Source organism: Trichoderma gamsii (assembly GCF_001481775.2).
Source record: "Trichoderma gamsii strain T6085 chromosome Unknown Scaffold_8.2, whole genome shotgun sequence".
NCBI classification, from domain to species: Eukaryota; Fungi; Ascomycota; class Sordariomycetes; order Hypocreales; family Hypocreaceae; genus Trichoderma; species Trichoderma gamsii.
In genome coordinates, this window is record NW_020171345.1 from 1 (window position 1) to 20,902 (window position 20,902).

Consider the following 20,902-nt stretch of genomic DNA (forward strand, 5'->3'; position numbering starts at 1 on the left):
GCTACTACTGCTACTACTGCTACTACTGCTACTACTGCTACTACTGCTACTACTGCTACTACTGCTACTACTGCTACTACTGCTACTACTGCTACTACTGCTACTACTGCTACTACTGCTACTACTGTTATTACTGTTATTACTTCTACTACTGTTATTACTTCTACTACTGTTATTACTTCTACTGCTACTGCTGCTATTACTCTATTTCTATATATATCATATTTCGCAGTTATGCATGTGTATCTGAATATATGGAATAGCTGCCTTGTTACGCTACAGCTGGGTTGTTGGAGAATGAGATTGGGGTGCCGAATAACGTCTCCCCAAAAAATTGGGTAGCACTGGCGCGGTGTTTGCTTGGGCCACAGTGGAAGAAGATAGTACTTTGGTTGGAAAACCCAGTGTATGCGAATGGATGTCCTCGGCAGCTCGTTGGCTTCTCCGAGATAGTAGCGCCAAAGTACCTATAAGCATAAATCTTGGCTTAATTCCTCCCCATGATTGGGCGACAAAGATCGCCGAGATCCAGTTGTGGCCCAGCGGTAGCGCAGCGGGGCGCAGCTGTGGTTGGGATAGACGGCCGTTAGCGTAATCAGATAAAATGATCAAGAGAGCTGCAGAGTTCAAATGTTCCGGTGATGGTCGCTACTGTAAGCCACAGCGCAAAGACGGACCAGGATTAAAATGGCGCACAAAGAATGGCTTGTCAGTAGTTTCGCTTTAGTTCGTATTTACGAGAGAAGAAGAAGGAAATGGGAAAAACAACAAGCCATGATGGGGCCACGCTATTCTTTTTGGTTCTTTTAACTAGAGAACTCGATCTAAGGTGAGCAGAGACCAACAAGACTTGTACAGTTACGAAGAGGATGAAGAGGGAAAAATTGTACATCAGATGATAAAATTGTCATGACACTAAGCCGTCCTTTCAAAGGGATCCATATTGGCTTCTGTCCCGCCGATGATATCCTGTATCCATAGCATGTCGAAGCATTTTATCCCACCAGTCTCGACAGCCCTTTTAACCGACCCGTATGCGGAAGCCATCTGCAGGTTCTTCACTCGTACCAGATCACTCGTACCAAATTCTCTTTGACCGTTTTATTCCCATCGTCCTAGCAGTGACATACCATGGCCTTGGACAGAATTAGATCCATGTAACCCAACGGTAAAATTTTCATCTCTTGCTCTCTTTTGTTGGTCGACCCATCGCCAATTCATCCGCGCCCTAATGTAAGTGAGAGTGGGGTCAAGAAAATAGGTGCCACAAAGTAAACTAAACGCCATGGACAAGCTTCCTGGACAAGCTTATCTGATCCGAGTCGGATTTTGACCCCGGCTGTTTGATCTAAGAATTGGACCGGGCTGGAAATGTCTCGGTAACTTGTCGCGGTAACAGCGAGCTTTTGTCTCTTCAAATTCTGTTTTATGCTGCCGATGCCGATGCCGCTGTTACCCTGTCCACGGCCGTTGTAAGAATCAATATTTTCAGCTCTCTCCCTTGCAGTTTCCTTTCTTCTTCTTCTTCGTCTTTCTCTTCGTACCCAGTAATTGCTGCTCTTGTTTCTGCCAGCAGACTCCCGCTGCTCGTTGCCCGCAATGGCCAAAGACGTCTTCTCAGTCCCCGTCTTCCTCGTCGTCTTCCGCGAGACGCTGGAGACGGTCATTATTGTTTCTGTCCTGCTCGCCTTTCTGAAGCAGACGCTCGATGGCCCAAATGCCGACCGCGCATCTTACAAGAAGCTGCGGAGACAGGTAAATACAGAAAAGATGCGTCACGAGAACTACTTGAACTTACACGTCAATCATGTAGATCTGGATTGGCATTGCCTCAGGCTTCTTGTTCTGCATGATCATCGGCGCCGCCCTCATCGGCGTCTTTTACACCGTCGGCTCCAACACCTGGGACAAGAGCGAGCAGTACTACGAGGGCGCCTTTTCGCTCGTGGCGTCCATCATCATCACCATCATGGGCGCCGCGCTGCTACGCATTGGCAAGATGCAGGAGAAGTGGCGCGTCAAGCTCGCCAAGGCCATTGAGTCGCCCATCAAGGTCGGGTCAGGCCGCAGTTGGGTCTCCCAGGTCTTGGAGAAGTACGCCATGTTCTTCCTGCCCTTTATCACCGTGCTGCGAGAGGGCATTGAGGCTGTCGTGTTTGTGGCTGGCGTGACATTCTCAGCTCCGGCGTATGCTGTGCCTCTCCCTGTGGTTGTGGGATTATTAACAGGATTTGCCGTGGGATATATCTTGTACAAGTGAGTTTGCCCTTTGGTATCTTTTCTTTATCCATGACACAGTGACTAATCGATCTGTTCAGGGGAGGCTCATCCACAAGATTGCAATATTTCCTAGTCGCATCTACTTGTTTGCTATATCTTGTCGGGTCAGGCCTGTTTTCGCGTGCCGTTTGGTCGCTTGAACAGGGAAAATGGAACAATATTGTCGGTAGCGATGCCTCTGAGCTTGGCTCTGGTCCTGGATCATATGATATTGACAAAGTTGTGTGGCACGTCAACGTAAGTACCCCATCGTCATCAACTTGGAAAAACACGGCTTGTCTAACAATAATAGTGCTGCAATCCTAATCTACCAAACAATGGAGGCTGGGGCATCTTCAACGCCATCCTCGGATGGAACAACACTGGTACATACGGTTCCGTCATCGCGTACAACCTCTACTGGGTGTTTGTCATGTCTTCGTTCATCCTCCTTAGATTCCGCGAGACCAAGGGACGGTGGCCCCTGCAGAAAGCGAAGCCCGCTGTCCCCGCTGACACAGAAGCCCGTAGCGGAAGCGAGAGTAACGACGGAGTTGTTGAGTCCAAAAACGTAACAGAAACAACTACGACTCTACACTAGAAAATGGGCAGAGCAATCATTGGACATGAGACATCTCATTTGATGGTACTGTTATGACATATATACTATGTATATATAGGTACATGATAATAAGCCAGCGAAGCTTTGTATTCTCGTAAAATTGCTTCGCATCGAGGGTGATGATGCACACTGATCCCACACTCTATATTTCCATTTCAGTGTCCTTCATAAAGGCCAGTAGATTTTAGGCTGCATTTCTTACTGCCAGCACGCGCATTTCCATATTCCATACTTACTAAGCGTTCGAGGTATAATGTACGTGCACGACACAAAAACGCAAGGCCCAGCTCCTCTTTCTCCGCATCCTAAGCTTCAGGAGTCCAGTCCCACGAGCTTGCCGTGAAGAGGCCTTTTGACAGCCTATCGGTGTACATGGCCGCTTCGTAACGAAGCCGCTGATCGCTTGCCACTGCTCTGGTGAAGACAAACTTGACTTCTTCTTCGTCCTCTCTAAGCCGGCGGTCTCTCAGCTGCGTCCACGACACCTCGGATCGACGCTTCTTCCAGTCAGCGTGCGCGATGGAAGTGCCGCTTGCGCTCAGCATGGTCCGGATGTAATCTATAATCGGATCCATGCGAATTTTAAGCCCACAATTCGTGTGGTGTTTGTCGATTTGATAGTTGGGGCACTGCTTGAGAGTGTTGAGGAGATCATCAATGTTAATCATGGCGCCGTCTGGCACAGCCTCAAGAGACGGCGAAGTGTAGTCGACGAGGAACAACAGATTCTTTGATACCAAGAACTTGAGCATTTGTCCAAGCTGAAATGAATCACAGGCTCCACTAGAGTCATAGCCAAGCTTGCACTGTCTCTCCTTGGAGCAGTACAGATCCAGAAAGTGGCGTTGAACAGACGCAATGGTATTCAAAACGCATTCTCTCCGGTACTTTAGTTCCTCTGTGCATTCATTAACAATTTGACTTGGCTGATGCATGCATATACATGTCAGGATCTGGTAGCTTACCTTCTATGCCTTCGGGCAAATGCCACCACGCAGCCGTCAACTCCTCGCGCTCTTCGGAGTAGTCGCTCCATAGGCGAGATCCTCGCACGACAAGCTCTCGCGCCGCCTGATGCAGCTTCATGCCATTGCTGAGAAGCCAGGAAACGAGAATCTTCTCCCGAAGCATCTGCTCTGCATCCGTGTTACGGCCACTGTCATCGGCAAAGGGTCGATTGTTCGTTACTGGCCAGCGGATCCCATTTAGAGAGCGAGCCACTACCGTAAGACAGTCGAAACGGTCTGCGAGAATGGCCATTGTGGCAACCTCGGACAAGGCTACCCTCGGCGCCTTGAGTGGCTTCTGGTGGATGATCTTGAGCATGTCCTCAAACACATGTTCGCGGCCCGCCGCCTTTGTGGCTTCGTCGTCATCCGTGATTCTGATCCACGGCAAGTCTGCGGCGTCTGCCTTGCCAGGCTCAATCTTCAATTTCTCAAGTTTCTTATGCGCCTCATCAATGGCTGAAGCCTCACTAAACTTCGGGTTGGACAGGAGGTTGGCGAAATACTGAGAATGCTTCTTCAGGGCGGCTTGGCTGACCCGAAACGCAACAGTCACCTTGCTCTTGAGCGCGGGCTGAGGTGCGCCGCTGGGCTTCTTAAGTGCCAGGGCTGACGCCTTCTGCGATTTCCTGAGCGTTTCCCTTGAGGTTTCGAACGTCACGTCCAGAACGATGTCGCCGGCGTCGGCAATGTTGACGACTGTTGGGCCGTCTACTTCCGAATTCTTGGCAGCCTCTGCGTCTGCGGGTGCGGCTGCCGCAGACTCGCCCATCCTTCCAGCAGAAGGAATACTATCGACATAGAATGTTTGAGTTTGGGAAAAGAAAAAGGTTGACCGGCCAGCCAGTCCACGATTTATCTGAGTGCACGAGAGGACCCAGGACCTGCCAGATGCCTCGCAGTGGCATTATCAGCACTCCCTATCAGTTGCCAGTCCCAGCCTGATGCCTAAGCCGCGGCTTGCTGGGATCTCTGGCTGTCTTTTTTTTTTTTTCCTCGATGCCTGGGTCAGCTCCAAAAGGCGATTAGTGCCATCAAATCCCAGTGCCGCAGCCGCTGTGAGCTAAGCAGCGCCGGGCATCAATTACTAAACGCAGATGCGCTGCACTGCCTGCGCAGTGGCCTGTGTCGGCGGCCAGGCACCAAAGTCCAGCGCTGCGTCCACCATCCACGCGCGCTGCACCCCTGCGTTGCCGCAATGCTTGAGAGCCTGCAGGGGGGCCCTTGCAAATCGGTCGGAAATGATATCACGTCAAGGTCGGATCTCTGCTTGCCTCGTCTGCATATCAGTGCGATAGAGCTTGGACATGGCTTAGCCAGTAGACGCACAGCTTGGGCATCAATCAAGGAGACTTTTCTTCATTTTTTTTCTTCAATTTTTTTTATAGAAGACGGTGGAAACATTTGACTATGTGCAGGTACTACTGTATGCTGGGCTTGGGTACTGGGTTGCAGGTGGGTGGTTAATTGAATTGAAAGCCCAAATTAGCCTCTGCATGTAGTCAATGCTACTAAACTTTCGGGCACAGACGTCGTTGCCGAGCTTGCTGCCGCTGGTGCACAACTCCTCTCGCCTTTGTCTATCCGCTTGTCTCCCGCGAGTAATTTCCCTCCAAGCTTCTGTCTACAATCTCCTCATTCCCAAACCTGTCGCTCTCCTCTCAACACCCAAACGCAAAACTTCCTTTTTGAACGTTCCTAAGAACTCTTAGATTGGCGCGCAAGACTCTCGCACTGAGCCGAACAAAGCCGTTCGGCTATCTCGACAAACCGACTAGGCCTTCTTTGCCTGAGACCTTCGTCCTTCCTTCTTCTGCGTCCCCAACGGCGAGCCCATGGCTGTGAGCGACGGCAAATTGACAGCGACTCGACTCCGAAAACGACTCCGAATGCTTGGGCTTGAGCGTCTCGAGCTTCGGGCAGCGCACACAGTCTCCAGTCTCAATGGCGAACTTGGCCATTAAAGCGCTAGGCTCGGCATCGAGAGCTGCCGCCCACATCTCCCCCGACGCTGTTTCGATCCCCGCGATACCGACCGCTTTGCGAGCCTCCTGCGTGGGCACTCAGTTGAATCTGCCAGAAGATGCTCTACCGCTTCAAAACGAGAGCACGGCAGTCCGCCGAAACCGATATACGGCTTTAGCGACGAGAACAAGATCGCGTCCCGCACAGACATCGCTATGCGGAGCCCGCGGGGTATCTTGCAACACTATCGTTGATTTGCCTCCAAGACATGCGCTGCCGGCTGCCAGGCGGGACTTCCATACATACTTCGTCACTCATCTGCCCTCTTCCTCCCTACATCCAGATTCTGCCCGGCCATATGGGCCCGGCCACAAGCTCCCCCGCGATGCCTCGACACCACATACCCCAAGTCCCGGGTCTTCCCCCGCTGTCTCGATACCAAACATGTCCAGTCAAAACATGACGGTCGTGAGGATACCATTGCGGCGGGCTAAGCATCACTTTGGTACAGCAACTGCCCGAGGAAATCGTCCTTATAACGAGGATGCAGACCAGGCGGGGATTATTGACATGCCGGCCTTTGCAAAGAGGGCGCCGACAAGCGTGAGGCAGAAGCCGGGAGAGCCAACCGCGGCAGATAGCGCTCTTGGAGACCCTCAGGTGTTCTACTTTGGAGTTTTTGACGGACATGGAGGAGCTCAGTGTTCCCATTTTCTACGGGATGAGTTGCATGGCTACATTGAAGAAGCGGCATCTGAGTTTGGCCTTCAGAGCAGCCTGCGGAAAAAGAACCCTTCGGAAGTATCCAGAAGGCCCGTTACCAAGGAACAAGCCCTTGACAATGTCAACATGAAAAAACCTGATGAGGTGAAGGACGATATCCAGCTTCCAGACAGTGATGATAACACACGGCAAGCCCCACGGCATGGAGATCCTTTGCCTAGTGCCGAGTCTGAGCCTGTTGAGGTATCGGACTACCAAAAGGCAATCAAGTTGAAGAAGGGTCTGGTGCAAGAATACAGAGACTCAATTGGTGGCTACTTTCGTCGTTTCCAGCCAGAGCATTTTAACCTCACAAATGATGGCGCGAATCAAACCATTTCGGTTGAAGCGGCCCTTGCCTACGCATTTCTACGCGCCGACTTGGATTTTGTCTCCGCACAGGCTCGGAAAGTCGACCCAGACGATCTCCGGGTTAGCGATAGCCCCCTGAATAACGATGAGATACTGGGTGAGCCTCACGCCACGCCGTCAGGCCACGACATTGGCGGTGCTACTCGGTTCAAGGGGGGGTCTACTGCGTCGATTGCGCTCATCTCCACGCCCACGCCCGCGCCCTTTTGGCACCCTGGCGCACACTCCTCGCTCATTGTAGCACATGTCGGCGATACTCGCGTACTGCTGTGCGATACGGCGACGGGCCTTGCTCAGCCCCTTACGTCGGATCACCATCCTACCACGCCGCGCGAGAGTAATCGCCTGCGTCGATACGCCCCAGCCGGCTCTATGGTGTCTGGAGACAGTTTCGGAGAAGAGCGCATTGCAGGGCTGGCCAATAGCCGAGCATTCGGCGACGTCAAGAGCAAGCGGATAGGCGTCTCTGCAGAGCCCGAGATCATCAGGGTAGAGCTCGGCCCTGCTCAATATTCGTTCATCGTGCTCATGAGCGATGGTGTCTCTGGCACCCTCAGCGACCAGGAGATTGTAGATGTCGTCAAGGAAGCCAAAACCCCAGAGGAAGGTGCTCGTCGAGTTGTCGAGTACGCGACCGAAGTTTCCGATGATGGCGACAATGCGACATGCCAGGTTGTGCGACTGGGCGGCTGGGAGCGTCGGTCTGAAGGGGGCTTGGGCAGTCTGGGGACAAAGGAGTTTAGGGACATTAGACGTGCGGAGGCTCAGGATCCGCGACGACGCTCGAAGCGGTAGGAAGTCTTTTTATAATGGACAAGAGGCAATTGGGCTGGTTAAGAGCAGCTAGAGGGATATTGTGAGTAGAGATCCCGTTTTGGCGATTAGCATGAAAGATAGCGAGTTTTTGGTTGGAATTTTGCAAAACACATGCAAATGCATACACCCTAGGATGGAGTTTGAAGGCAAAGCGTTGTAGAATGGCTGCCTGTGTGGCCCATATATATATTCTTGATAATTTCGGTTCGCTTGCAGTCTCGTTTGAAACCTGTTTCCGAGGTTTCATTTGAATAGGGTCGTGGAATGAGGATAGTTATTGTATCTACAGGTAGATAGAGATTATATAAACAAACTCTGAACATTTTGGAATGACTGGACGAGACGTGCGTATATATTTAATTTCTGATATGATATTAAAGACAGCACAATATTTTCGTAACTCACATATTTTCCTCCAACAGGTATACTACTTAACCAGCCCCTCAACTTTTTCAGGCATACAATGAACATCTCTTGACATGAACATAACTTGGACAAAAGCACGGATACACCTCCGCACACGAGCGTCTATACCAGAAAGCTTTTGAAATATTGCCAACTGCCATGCCAGTGAAGATATTTTACGCTTAATAGCGGTCATGCTGTGAATCCCAGTTTGATGATTGATGCTGGTGTCCATGGCTGTGGCCGTGGCCTTGGTGCGGAGCATACTGCGGCTGAGCTGGGGCATCATAACCTGGACCCCCATACCCATGAGGAGGCTGAGGCTGCCCACCGTACTGCTGTTGATACTGCGGTTGGTTGGAGTAGCCTTGGGAATAGTCTTGGGAATAGCCTTGGGAATAGCCAGAGGCGTGACCTTGGGAGTGGCCAGGATGGCCCTGTGATGATCCGGCGTGAGTCTGAGCGTGGTATGAGGCACTCTCTCCATAGCCGTAACCCCCCTGAGCCGGCGGTGAATATCGCGAAGGAGGAGCCGGAGAATTGGACATGTAGTTGGCGGATGGATTGCCATCATGGCCCTCCAGAGAGTTCAAGTCTCGAGTCTTGACCTGCTCCCACAGTGATCCAGAAACCTTGCCGTGGCCAAGCTGGGTGATGGTCTCCCAGGCATCGTGGCCATGGCCGCCGCCGCCGCCTCCCTTCTGCTTCTGCTGGTTGAGAATGTGATTTTTGCCCTGTCTGACGGATTCCGATGAAAGGAGACGGTCGATGTCGTGCCGGCGAGGATGCTCATTGACCCAGGACTGTACGGTGCGGAACATATCCTGTTGAATCTGCACGTCCCCACGGCGGAGTGCTGGGTGGTGGAATGCGCGCAGAACGTCGCTGGCGACTTCATCTACGGGGACATTGGGGTTCTCCCATGCATAGAGAACACGGCTGTGAGACTTGGTTAGGAAACAAACAAACTCCTAGACATCGATGATAGGTTAGAGAGGAAGTGTGAAGAATAACTTACGGGACAGTATACTGAAGAACTGTGCTTGCAACACGGCCGGCGCAAGAGTTGAGGACGTTGGTGAAATGGTCCTTTGACAGCATAGAGTGCGTTGGATCTGTGCTTCTAGGGTTCTCCCATGGCTCGTATTGAGAATTAGCACTGGCACTGAGCACGCCAGAGGAACCCTCCTTCAAGACCTTGGACACCTGGTTGATAATGGGTCGAATGAAAGGAGCCAGGAGACCGAGGATAAAGGCAGTCAGCGTCTCGCTGATGTGCTCGAGGAGTTTCTCGAGGCCGGGGATCTTTTCGATTCCTCGGCTAATGGCTTTGACGATCCTGTCACGGAATTGCAATATGGGGTAAATCCGCTTCGCAGTCTTGACTGGGTCGAAATTTGGGCTCAGGCCAGGGACGACGTTAGTGTTTCCTTCAGAACGAGAGCGCACTTCGTTTTCTTGTTCTTGGGCATCTGACATGGCCTTGAGCTCTCTAGCTTGAGCAGCGAAGCCGGCGCCATCACCAGGTATCTTGGCAATGAGGGAAACGAAATCCCGTGGAGCGCCAATGCCCAAGAGGCCTCTGGAAGCGCCGCCGCCGCCGCCGCTGCCGCCGGCACCACCCGCGTTCAAGAGAGCAATATCAACTTCGTCGACTTCGGATTGAGTGAAGTGATCATTTGCCTCGCCGATGACAGAATGCAGGAAATCGACACCTCCAAAGGTACCAGTCACCAGAGGGAAGACATGTTTCCCATGGATCGATATCTCTGACTGTATTCCGCAGTGTGGAAATACTTCTCGGTGGCCCAACTCACGGAGGGCTAACTCGCAGTAGTTGCTGTGAGCACTAAAATCCTCCATGCAGTGTAAAGCCTGGCCAAGGCACCTGAGTGCTTCGTTCAAATCTGCCTCGTTGCCACTCTTTGATCCATGGGTATAAAGGCGGCCAAAGTGGATACTTCGAGCAAAACTATATCGCAGATAGCCGGCACTGGTAGCCCATCGACCACTCTCGTTTGCAATGTAGTTCTTCATGCCAGTGTTCATGTCGATGTCGATTTCAACAGGATCAACCGGGCCACGTAAACGAGGGTCGAAGGTGCGAGCATCAGCGCCATCAGCGTAGCCCTTGGGGTTGTCGATATGCTCCTCGGGACGATAGCAGCCCAAGCGTTCTTCCGTCACCTCAAATTCCTCGGTGGCGTAGCCAAAGGCCATGAAGGAGAGAATCCAAACCTTGAATCGTTTGTTAAAGCTAGCAATCAATAGACGAGGGCTTCATTCCTACCAAGATACGTATTGTGGGAGCATTGACGCCCTTGAGAGAGCCAACGTCGATGGCCTGCGAGTAATCACGAAGCCAGTTGCCAAAGTAGGTTCTCTTAATGAGCATTGACGTCCATTTCTTTCCTCGCAGGAAGGCAACGGTTGTCAGCATATCCTCAATATCTGCGATCAGACCGTCAGTAACTATTCGTCTCATGTTCCATATACTGCCCCTCATCAAGGCACTCTGTATCACGCACCTCCATGACGCCAATTGTGGCCTTCGACCTGCAGTTTGTGAGCTTCTGGACCCCTTGCCAGTAGAAAAACTTTTTGCTCATGTAGCTCAAGAACCAACCTGCGCAATCGACGGAATATTCCCTGCGCCAAACGCCGCGACTTGGGTCGGCAGCAGCACGAGACAGATGCACAGCACCAGCAGCCACGGTGGTGAAAGTGACGCCATGATGCAGGAGCTATGGCGGGGCACAGAAACAGATGAAGAAACAGGCCAGCGTGAAAATCAGTGGCTGTGCTCCTCAAAAAATATAAAAACAAACCAGTGTCAAGTGCGTGAGCTGTTTCCCCTTGATCTCTTAGAATTCGTCGAATCGGCGTATCGCCATGTGTATGATGCAGGTGAGATTGGGTGCCTCCTCTTGGTTTGTTTGTTTGTTCTCGTCTTGAACTACCTAAATTGCTAGCGTGTGTTCTGTGCGGCTGATTGTCTAATACTTCCTAGGAAGATCGACCAGCCACATACCTAATTACTAGCCACGACTTTGTTTGCGCCACGTTGTGGACGTGATGCAACAGCACAGCCACAGATTTGGTGCGGCGTCAAGTTCCAAGCTGACCCGCCATCTTAGGTGAGGAATAGGCCCATATGCCATGATGTATATTAATCCATTGCCACGAATCCAGAACGCTACTCTGATCTCCGACAGTGGATATGCGACCATTCAAATAGGGGCTCAGCAGATAGCTCGGACTCCTCGGCATCACAAGGAAGAGGATCATTATGGAAATCATGGGCCCTGGTTTTTGATGTGATTTGGTGACATAAAAGTCTCCGGCAGCAGGATAGTGCTCAACAGGGAAACTCAACAGGGAAATCGAATAGGCTACTCAATTTCCATGCTTGGGCTATCGCCGACACTACTCCGCATACAGACACATTCAGCAGCTCCAGCCAGCCAGCTGCAGGCCGTCGTGTCAAATACCCGGAGGCTTACAGTGAGAAACTCCGCTTACGAAGTAGTAGATTTTAGATTTCGACTCAATTCAATCAGAGCAGAGCAGTAGGAACCTTCAAGATGCTGCGCCTCATCGTTTGACGCAACATCGACGCTCCTTTAGTGCAACGACGAGAGGGGAATGAAAAGGAAAAAAGTAATCTTGGCGCCAAAAATGAAGTAAAGGTAAATTCTTATTGGCGGTGGTGTGACTTTGGCTGCGCTCTGCTGAGATTTCGTTGGTAACGCCACCTGCTAGTGCTCGGCTTCCGGTGGCCAGCCGCTAGTAGCGCGTCAGGGGATTTCATCGGCCACCTAGAAACCCCCAGGACCCCGTCCGATCTTCAAAAAAATCTCATAGCCCCCCTGATAAATACTTCACGCCCTCTTTTCTTCTTTTCTTCTCGCAGCCAACTAGCAACGTTGCGACCCGTGCTTTTGCCCGCACAGCCATATACTTTCTTTTTCAGTTTTTTACTTTCACGCCTGGCTTGCTGCCAAGAGGGCCAATCTCTTGCCTGCTCTCCACTTTCGTTACCGAACTGGTCGCTTTTAGTTTATCGATCTGTCTTCATCGCCGCCACTCCATCCCTGTCCGCCCATTCGCATCTCGTGATAGTACGGCAAAATGGCTACCGAAACTCTCACTAAACTCACTCGCGCCGAGGTCGAGAGACATAATACTGAGCGGGACTGTTATGTCACTCTCGGCAACAAGATTTACGACGTTACAAGCTTCCTGTTCGACCATCCCGGCGGCCACAAGCTCATCCTCGACTATGCTGGCAAGGACATCAAGGAGATCTTGGAAGACGGCGTCTCGCACACCCATTCAGATGCTGCATATGACATCCTCGACGACTCTCTGGTCGGCTACCTGAGGCCAGAGCAGAATGGAGCCGCCAATGGCGAGTATGTGCACCCGAGAACTGGCATGTCCAATGAAGAAGATCTCAGCAAAGACACGGACTACAACCAAGACTATAAAAAACACAAGTTTCTGGATTTGAGCAAGCCTTTGTTTTCCCAGCTCTGGTACGGTAACTTTTCCAAGAAGTTCTACCTTGACCAAGTGCATCGTCCACGCCACTACAAGGGCGGCCAGTCTGCTCCCCTCTTTGGCAACTTCCTTGAGCCGCTCACAAAGACCCCTTGGTGGATGATTCCCCTCCTCTGGCTCCCTTGCGACTCGTATGGCTCCTATTTGGCCTTCCAAGGTTGGGATAATCCCATCATCCCTGCCGCATATTGGGTCCTTGGCTTTTTCATTTGGAGCCTTGTCGAATATGGACTGCACAGATTTCTGTTCCATCTTGATGAGTACGATATTATCCCTAAAATTCAAGTCATTTGATTTGTTGCTAACTATGATGCAGCTACCTTCCTGATAACAAATATGGCATCATTGCACACTTCTTGCTTCACGGCATCCACCACTACTTGCCCATGGATAGGTACAGACTTGTCATGCCCCCTACCATGTTCGTATTGCTTGCAACTCCGTTCTGGTATCTCGCCCATACCATTTTCGCCTACAACTGGTATGCCGCGACCGCGGTCTACTGTGGCGGCATCTTTGGTTATATCTGCTATGACCTGACTCACTACTTCCTCCACCACGAGAACTTGCCTCTCTGGTATAAAGATCTCAAGAAGTACCACCTGGAGCACCATTTCCTCGAGTACGAGCTCGGCTTTGGCGTCACTACCAGATTCTGGGACAACGTATTCGGCACAGAGTTGAAGCCCAACGTTATCAAGACTCAATAAACACGAAGGACCTGATACATCTGAGAAAAATAGATTGTCACGAATATGGACAATCAGAGTTGACGAGGTTGTTTAATGCATTGTGGGAGGCAAATTTTTCAATGGTTGTTGACATGAGTTATGGATTAATCAAGAGATCGTCTTCATGAAGCAAAGACACTAATGGCATACGCATCGGACTTTTATACCACCGATGGTACTTTTTTAAATAGTAAAAGATTTTAATCAAACAATGACAATCTCCGGTTGTCTTAATTATTACCGAGTATTTGGTTGCTTATGATGGTATGATCTTTAGACCGCCGGGCTGCTATTTCTAGATTACGTAAGCCATGCAATAAACATTGCAAACGCCATTCACGTGACTCGCCTTAGCTCAAGTCCCAAGGAGAAAGTAGGTTGATTCCAAAGCCTAACTCGCCAGAAACTTTCTGGGGATTGATATCCATGACAATTTTGCCGATCCCGAGATACGACGCAACGGACACTATTGTATTCCACGGCAATCGTACTTGTTGTTCACGTTCCATTGCCCCCTTCAAAGTACTAGCAAACTCTTCTCTTTTGCCATTGGCCGTCAGGACAGTTCACCATCATGTCTAGCTTAGATGTCGAGGCGCTGCTCGACGCAACGGCTAAGAACCCAGAGAAAAAGCAAAAGACCCCTGATGCGGACCGCTCCAAAGATGACGGTAAATCTGATAGGCGAGATAGAGACTCCGATCGCGATAAAGGCCGAGAACGTGATGGCAGCCGTGTGAGAGATAGAGATCGAGACTACGACCGTCGCCGTCGAGACTACAGCCTTACTCGAAGCCGCCGCGAGACTCCCGACACAGGCACTCCCCGCAGTGACACTGGCAGCCACAAAAGTAGGCGGAGAAGCAGGAGTCGTGATGATGACCGTCGTCACTCACGCCGCCACAGAGACGGCGACTACTATCGAGGTGGACGAGCTCGCTCGCGTTCACGTTCGCCCCCTCGACACTATCGTCCTCGTGACGATCGCGATCGACGAGACCGACGAGATCGAGGCGGCGACCGCTACTCCAATGACTACGGACGCCGCGGTGGTCGAGATGACGACCGCCCTGACGCCGCCAATGAGGGCGCCAATGCCCCGCTTACGGAGGATGAGAGGGATCGCCGTACCGTGTTTGTCCAGCAGCTTGCAGCTCGGCTGCGGACTCGTGAGCTGAAAGAATTTTTCGAAAAAGTCGGACCTGTTAATGAAGCTCAGATCGTGAAAGATCGAATTTCTGGGCGGTCTAAGGGGTAAGTCGCTCTGAACATTAAACCTCTCTGTATTCAATTACGTGTCACTAATTAGGCTGCAGAGTGGGCTATGTTGAGTTCAAGAGTGAAGATGCCGTGCAGCAAGCCCTTCAACTTACAGGACAGAAACTCCTAGGCATCCCTGTCATTGTGCAACATACCGAGGCAGAGAAGAATCGCCAAGCTCGCAACCCAGACTCATCAAGTGGACATCCCAACTCCATACCATTCCACCGCCTTTATGTGGGCAACATTCACTTCAATGTTACAGAGCAAGATCTACAAGCTGTATTTGAGCCATTTGGAGAGCTTGAGTTTGTTCAGCTCCAAAAAGACGACAACGGACGCAGCCGTGGTTATGGATTCGTCCAGTGAGTTTCTGCCCCTCCCATTTCCCACTTCTCACATCTTGCAAATAGAAGATATGACTAATGCCATCTCAACAGATTTCGGGATGCAGGCCAAGCTCGCGAGGCTTTGGAAAAGATGAACGGGTTTGACTTGGCTGGCCGTCCTATCCGTGTTGGCCTTGGCAACGATAAGTTTACCCCTGAGAGTACTGCCAACCTAATGCACAAATTTTCCGGTAACAACCAGGGCGGCTTCCAAGGCTCTGCGTTCTCCGGAGCAGGCGGACGTGGCCAACAGTCTACGTTCGACCGAGCCGGAGGTCGCGACAGCGAAAAGACTGGTGGTGCTAGCGCTTTGGATGATACAGATGTTGCTGGCGTCAACTTTAACAACTATAGCCGCGATGCATTGATGAGAAAACTTGCCAGGACCGACGACGCCCCGACCAACGGCAACGAAGAGCGCCAGCAGATTCTCAAGCCCAAGACGGAGACGAAGCCCCTCCCTGTCAACGTAAATATGGCCAGTCGCTGTGTTGTTTTGCACAACATGTTCGACCCCACAGAGTAAGTATTACCCTTTCTGAAGGATTATAGACAGTGACACTAACTGGGAACCACAGAGAGGAGGGCGACGACTGGGTCAAAGAGCTCGAAGATGAGGTTCGACAGGAAGCGGAACAACGATATGGGCATGTTGTCCATATCTCTGTCGACCCCAACTCTAAAGGAGACATTTACCTCAAATTTGACAAAGTCCAGGGCGGCGAAAACGCCATCAAGGGTCTCAACGGTAGATACTTTGGCGGCCGAATGATCGACGCATCACCTGTTGTAGACGCCGTCTACAGCAGTTTGTTCTCTCGCACCCGGGCAATCTGAAGCTAATGCTTTGCTATTCACATTGTGCAATCTAGGAACTTGGAGGTTGGTAACTAGTTTATGAAAATATAACCCAGTATTCGTTGTTAACCCATTGATAGCCCTTTCTATGCCTTTGTGCAGCTATCCAGTTACGACTTCTGCTATAAAAGACAGAATAGCAGCACGATGCAGGTTACACCTCTTGTCCAGCCGAATACTAAATCAGCCAAGTTCTTTTGGTGCAGCAGATTTTTTGAATCCAACGGGGCGCCTTGGTCGCCGGTTTTGACTTTTTTTTCTTGTTCCGTTTAATAATGCCTTTTAGCACCTCTTTATACGGCAATGTCCCAAACTGATGTTTATGCCTAGGACGGTCATCGATAGTCGTTTTGATCAAAATTCGTTTCGAAATCGTGTAGGATTAGTTTCTGATATTGATGCCATAGCAATGATAAACTCTTATAATACTCGACGGAAGATGAATAATTGATTGAAATAACATAGGCGAACTAGGGAATCATTATAGTAATACTTCGCTGTTATGGCCGAGGGTGGCTACTTGAGCTTTTCGAGTTTCAAAACAAGAGAATATACATCGTTGAGAATCATCGGGAATGCTCCTATATCCATTCTTTTTTGCCTTTGCTCTATCAATCTAGCTCCGGGTGCCCTCCATTTTCCAAGACGAATTCAGCCCTGGAAGAAAAGAACTGACTTGAATTGCGAGTATGGCAGTAGCTTAAGGCGTGAACCACGTGATAGCAGCTCTGCTTTATATCAACTGCTACCAAGTACTTCACTGCCACATCTATTAACTCTTCACTCCTTGTATTTTTGGGAGCAGGACCATCTGTTATTGATATACAACTTTGTGCGTGCATCTGCCCATCGTCCAGCCATTCACAGCATCGTTATTCTCAAAGTATCCTCATTCTCCAGATTCTCTCTTTTTCTTCCTAATGTACAACTGCTACCTCCATTTTCAGCACCTCCTTTGGTGGTGTTTCAGGAGAAGCACCGCAGAGAACAAAATCTTCTAGGAGTGGCGGAACCGGCAGCAAACAGCCAAATAATCTCACTTCAGTCTCAGCTCATATTCAGCTCTCAGCCTTTTGGCCACGTTTTTGCGGCGTCATTTCTTGGGGTTGTTTCTTTTCTGTTTCGTTTGCTTTCTTCCCACACTTTTATTTCTATTGTTTCTCGCGCTTCTCTCAACTGCAGCATCCGTTGCTTGGGAATCTCATCCGGCCAGCAGTTTCTCAACAGCGGATTCACGCTTTCATTTTCACAGATATCGACATTCACATGCAGCTTTATTCTCGAGAACCTTGTTTCTTTCTTATTTCTTTCACGTTTTGCATAGCCCCCTATTTATTTTCTGTTATTTTGCGTTTCCGGACAGGTTATCTCGGCTAGACGCGCTATATCTGAGAAAGACGAATCAGGTAAGTGTCCAACCAAATTCTATTATTCTGCCTTGTTCGAAATTACAGGATCATTCGAGCCAATATATATTATATTCCAATCCGAAGATGCTGAGAAAGGCCGAGAGATTACCAGCAAAGCTAATGAAATGATAGGGTTGCAACCTCCGCGTTTTCCAGTCCTGCTCAACACTCTTCCTATACCACTCAATTTCTTCCCTGCTCTTTATCTGCCGTCATTCTTTACGCCGGCTGTGGCGCCGTCTTTCTGCCTCGCTTTCGGAATATGATCTGGAGTGATATCAGAACTCTCACCACAGAAGGCAGCTTCAATAGGTGTAGCACGCCGATCAGCTCAGCGAATTCAGCCATCGAAGGAGCAGCAGCTGTGATCGGGAACATGTTGTCTGTCAACTTTTCCACGCCCCTTAACGGGCCTGCGCGGTCTGAGAGGATCAAGCAAATGTCCAATAACCATGTAAGACCTCATTCTTCAAGAATTTTAATCAGTGGCTGACCAACTGTTGCTACTAGCCTGCTTTCGAGAAATCCCGTATCACGCAGGAGATTTTGGTTAAGATACAGCACTCTCTGAGGCGCATGCCTGGCGTTGCCGCCAATGAATCGAATGAAATCATTCAACGGCTAATTGAAGTTGGCCAAGTCATCAGCCAGGAAACGAGCGCCCTCGTCGAAGCTGTCATGAATCTTCATCTTGACCAAGAAGACACAGATAAGGCGATTGCTAGGATGAGCATCGAGGCCAATCTTGCCAAGGCACATGCAGATGATCAAGCCCAGCGAATCAACAGTCTTGAAGAAGAACTTCGGCAAGAGAAGAAGAGGAGAGAAGACACTGAAGAGAATCTCAAGAATATCATGGGCGGCATCGCAGATATTACCACCGAGTTCAAGCAGTTGAGGGACAAGGCTGACAAACAGAAAAATGACTCACTGAGTAAGGGTTTGCCATTTTCCGATGGCGAATTCATCATCAGGGTAAGTAAACTTCATGTACCAAAGCAGGGTGTCATCTGATCTAACCGTATACCATCTACTTATTAGAGCCTCGACAACACCATTCAAGTCTTGGAAGATGAAATCAGTAAACAGCATGGTCTTTGGACCTCACAGCAGCAACCGAATTCCACCGGTATCCCTCGAACCATTGAACAGTCCCCTGAACATGTTCAAGTTACAAATGGCCATCATAAACCTCTAGTACCTCTTCAAGAGGAGGTGGTGGGCAACGGCAGCATCTTCAGCGATCCCGTAACATCGCCCAGACCAGCTACGGCTTTTCAGCCCGCTCAACGACCCCCTTTGGTTGGTCCGCCGCCAAAGTTTGGCCACTTCCAGGGAAGTATGCCTCCGCGGCCTACGACAGCCCTGCCTCATGATCGCCGAACTGCCAATGCGTGGAATCTGGTCGCACCTATGCAGGGTGGTAGACAAGGCTCCTTTAACCATAAACAGTTTCCAGGCCCTCATTTTGGCCGAGCCCCCTCCCGCCAAGGTTTTCAGAGCAACCATCAGTTCCGACCCAGCTTCCCGCAATCTGCTTTTGCTATGCCAGAGAACCCTCCTCAAAGGCCCAGCAGCGCGTTTAGCTACGGTCGGGACCACTTTCCCAACACTCCAACTAGTCAATCTCGAGGCAGATACGGTGGCCGTCTTCGTGATAACGCTCCACCGTCTCCATTGCTAGACTTTGGAGCCTCTTCAGCCGGTGGCGCTACTTCTGGCCCCCCTAATGCCCTTGTGAGTCGCAACCCTTACTCTAACCAGCCGATCACGATCACAGAGCAAGCCGTCCAGGCATGGCATGGGAATATGATGCACTTTTATGCTACTATACGCCACTTTGTCGAGTGTCACGCCAATAATCCTGATCCCACGGGCGAGACAAAGCTGAGCCAGACTCACCTATGGCCAATCTTGCTGGCCACGTACTACCCGCTATCCGAGCAGGCAGCAGAGTCTTATCTTGACCACCACATTCGCAGCGAAAATTCCAAGTCCTGCATTGTCACCAGAGTCATCATAGACTTTGTTGTGAACCGAATTTGGAACCCTAGTGCTTGGGCCGGCGCCGATGCAGACTCTACCTATGGCATCATGGAAGTGGAGAGAGATCTGGAGCGTACAACAGGTGACTATTCCGCATTATTGAGTATCCCCCTTTGATCATACGCAGAATATTAACATGTCACAGGGCAACCATCGGCTATTCGCCAGCCAATCCTCGACCGTATGGCTGCGATTATCGACGTCGTCATGAAAAGGGAGCAGGGCGGCCCCTTTATCAAGAACCGCATCGAAGAAGCCACGCACGCTCTCCTTACCAGCCTCCAGCCCCTGATGAATACATTCTACAACGCGGCAGACGCAATCCAAGACTTGGAGCAGGTCATCGACAGCGCGTACGAGATATCCTTCAAGATTCTCACCAGCCGTCTGACTTTCGACTTTCGATTTCCCGAAATCGGCAGCCGCTTCTCTTCGCAATCGATGCTGCCCATCTGGCCACCCACTGACCCGTTGGAGCTGCAAGCGAAGCATTGGCGTGTGGCGCTGGTGACGACTCCGGTGGTGACGTGCCGAAACGACACTGGTTCAAATATTTCTGCGCATTCTGTATCCCTGGCAGATGTGTTCTGCATGCAATGAGTTGTGCCGGTCTAGTAAGGAGAGGAGGCTGAGGACGAGCTTGGTTAATTTTTTTAACGTATAAGAGATGAAGATGGTATATTTCTCCATTTTTTCTTCTTTCCCACGACGGTTTTAGTTCAACCGATGCAGGAATGATACGTTGGAAAACGATATCATAATGAACTCTTGGTCAGGCAAAGGTATTACTTGAAGATGAAACACCAAAAGAAAAAAAAATTGCTACCTAGGATAGGGACAGATTCGATATCAAGAATGACTGGGTTTTTAGGCGTTTACTGGTTTATACGATTTTTATTTACTTTTTATGGTTCCCTGGTTTTAGATTTACCTTAATATCAAACTCAGCCGATGGCCAAATACTTGGAGAGGATATTTCGTTCTTCCGATCTGTGTTTGTTTTACCAAGTTTTGGGAAACACATCCGATCAAGAAGGGCTTTGCGGCAAGGATACAACTCAATCATGGGCATTTCGTGGGTCTTTATTCCCTTCTATTTCTTTTATACCTTTATCTACATGAATATTGGAAATGGCCACTATTTTCTTTTTTCCCTATTTAGCAAGTAAAATTATTCTGATATGAGTACTATTCCGCCTTGAGTTGCAAAGACCCCCCGCTATAAATCGTAGTCAACGTACCCTTTCAAATTAAGTCTCTTCCCAGCTTTAACCTAGCCGTTGTAAGAAGCAAAAGTCCTAACGCCAGAATACTTTTTTGGTCTTTTACTACCGAGACCCTTTGTCTTGATACATAATTAAAGCGTAAACAGCTCTGCTAATGTCTAAAGAGTCTTCCTTCTCACGCCCAGTTGCTCGCTCGCCAATTTGCCCAATAA

General features: G+C 50.0%; 7 protein-coding genes across 7 annotated transcripts; 5 read left to right on the top strand and 2 right to left on the bottom strand.

Moving 5' to 3' along the window:
• Window positions 1-1,599: 1,599 nt before the first annotated feature.
• TGAM01_v202984 (iron permease FTR1 family protein) lies at window positions 1,600-2,860 on the top strand (the record flags this gene model as incomplete). Its single annotated transcript, XM_018802340.1, has 4 exons — window positions 1,600-1,755; window positions 1,814-2,256; window positions 2,319-2,517; window positions 2,573-2,860. The coding sequence occupies 4 exons, from the start codon at window positions 1,600-1,602 to the stop codon at window positions 2,858-2,860; spliced, it is 1,086 nt and encodes a 361-aa protein (XP_018664258.1).
• A 326-nt stretch (window positions 2,861-3,186) lies between these two features.
• Window positions 3,187-4,660, bottom strand: TGAM01_v202985 (hypothetical protein; the record flags this gene model as incomplete). Its single annotated transcript, XM_018802341.1, has 2 exons — window positions 3,187-3,779; window positions 3,847-4,660. The coding sequence occupies 2 exons, from the start codon at window positions 4,658-4,660 to the stop codon at window positions 3,187-3,189; spliced, it is 1,407 nt and encodes a 468-aa protein (XP_018664259.1).
• A 1,172-nt stretch (window positions 4,661-5,832) lies between these two features.
• Window positions 5,833-7,782, top strand: TGAM01_v202987 (hypothetical protein; the record flags this gene model as incomplete). The annotated part of the gene is made up of 1 exon (XM_018802342.1): window positions 5,833-7,782. One exon carries the CDS (start codon window positions 5,833-5,835, stop codon window positions 7,780-7,782), a length of 1,950 nt encoding a protein of 649 aa, XP_018664260.1.
• A 608-nt stretch (window positions 7,783-8,390) lies between these two features.
• Window positions 8,391-10,942, bottom strand: TGAM01_v202986 (hypothetical protein; the record flags this gene model as incomplete). The annotated part of the gene is made up of 5 exons (XM_018802343.1): window positions 8,391-9,147; window positions 9,227-10,446; window positions 10,499-10,659; window positions 10,737-10,764; window positions 10,835-10,942. 5 exons carry the CDS (start codon window positions 10,940-10,942, stop codon window positions 8,391-8,393), a joined length of 2,274 nt encoding a protein of 757 aa, XP_018664261.1.
• Window positions 10,943-12,409: 1,467 nt separating this feature from the next.
• Window positions 12,410-12,592, top strand: TGAM01_v202988 (hypothetical protein; the record flags this gene model as incomplete). The annotated part of the gene is made up of 1 exon (XM_024549105.1): window positions 12,410-12,592. The coding sequence occupies one exon, from the start codon at window positions 12,410-12,412 to the stop codon at window positions 12,590-12,592; it is 183 nt and encodes a 60-aa protein (XP_024406083.1).
• A 1,484-nt stretch (window positions 12,593-14,076) lies between these two features.
• On the top strand, window positions 14,077-15,988 carry TGAM01_v202989 (RNA-binding protein rsd1; the record flags this gene model as incomplete). Its single annotated transcript, XM_018802345.1, has 4 exons — window positions 14,077-14,756; window positions 14,819-15,127; window positions 15,203-15,673; window positions 15,730-15,988. The coding sequence occupies 4 exons, from the start codon at window positions 14,077-14,079 to the stop codon at window positions 15,986-15,988; spliced, it is 1,719 nt and encodes a 572-aa protein (XP_018664263.1).
• Window positions 15,989-17,794: 1,806 nt separating this feature from the next.
• TGAM01_v202990 (hypothetical protein) lies at window positions 17,795-20,902 on the top strand (the record flags this gene model as incomplete). The annotated part of the gene is made up of 5 exons (XM_024549106.1): window positions 17,795-17,872; window positions 17,929-18,393; window positions 18,460-19,546; window positions 19,610-19,971; window positions 20,855-20,902. The coding sequence occupies 5 exons, from the start codon at window positions 17,795-17,797 to the stop codon at window positions 20,900-20,902; spliced, it is 2,040 nt and encodes a 679-aa protein (XP_024406084.1).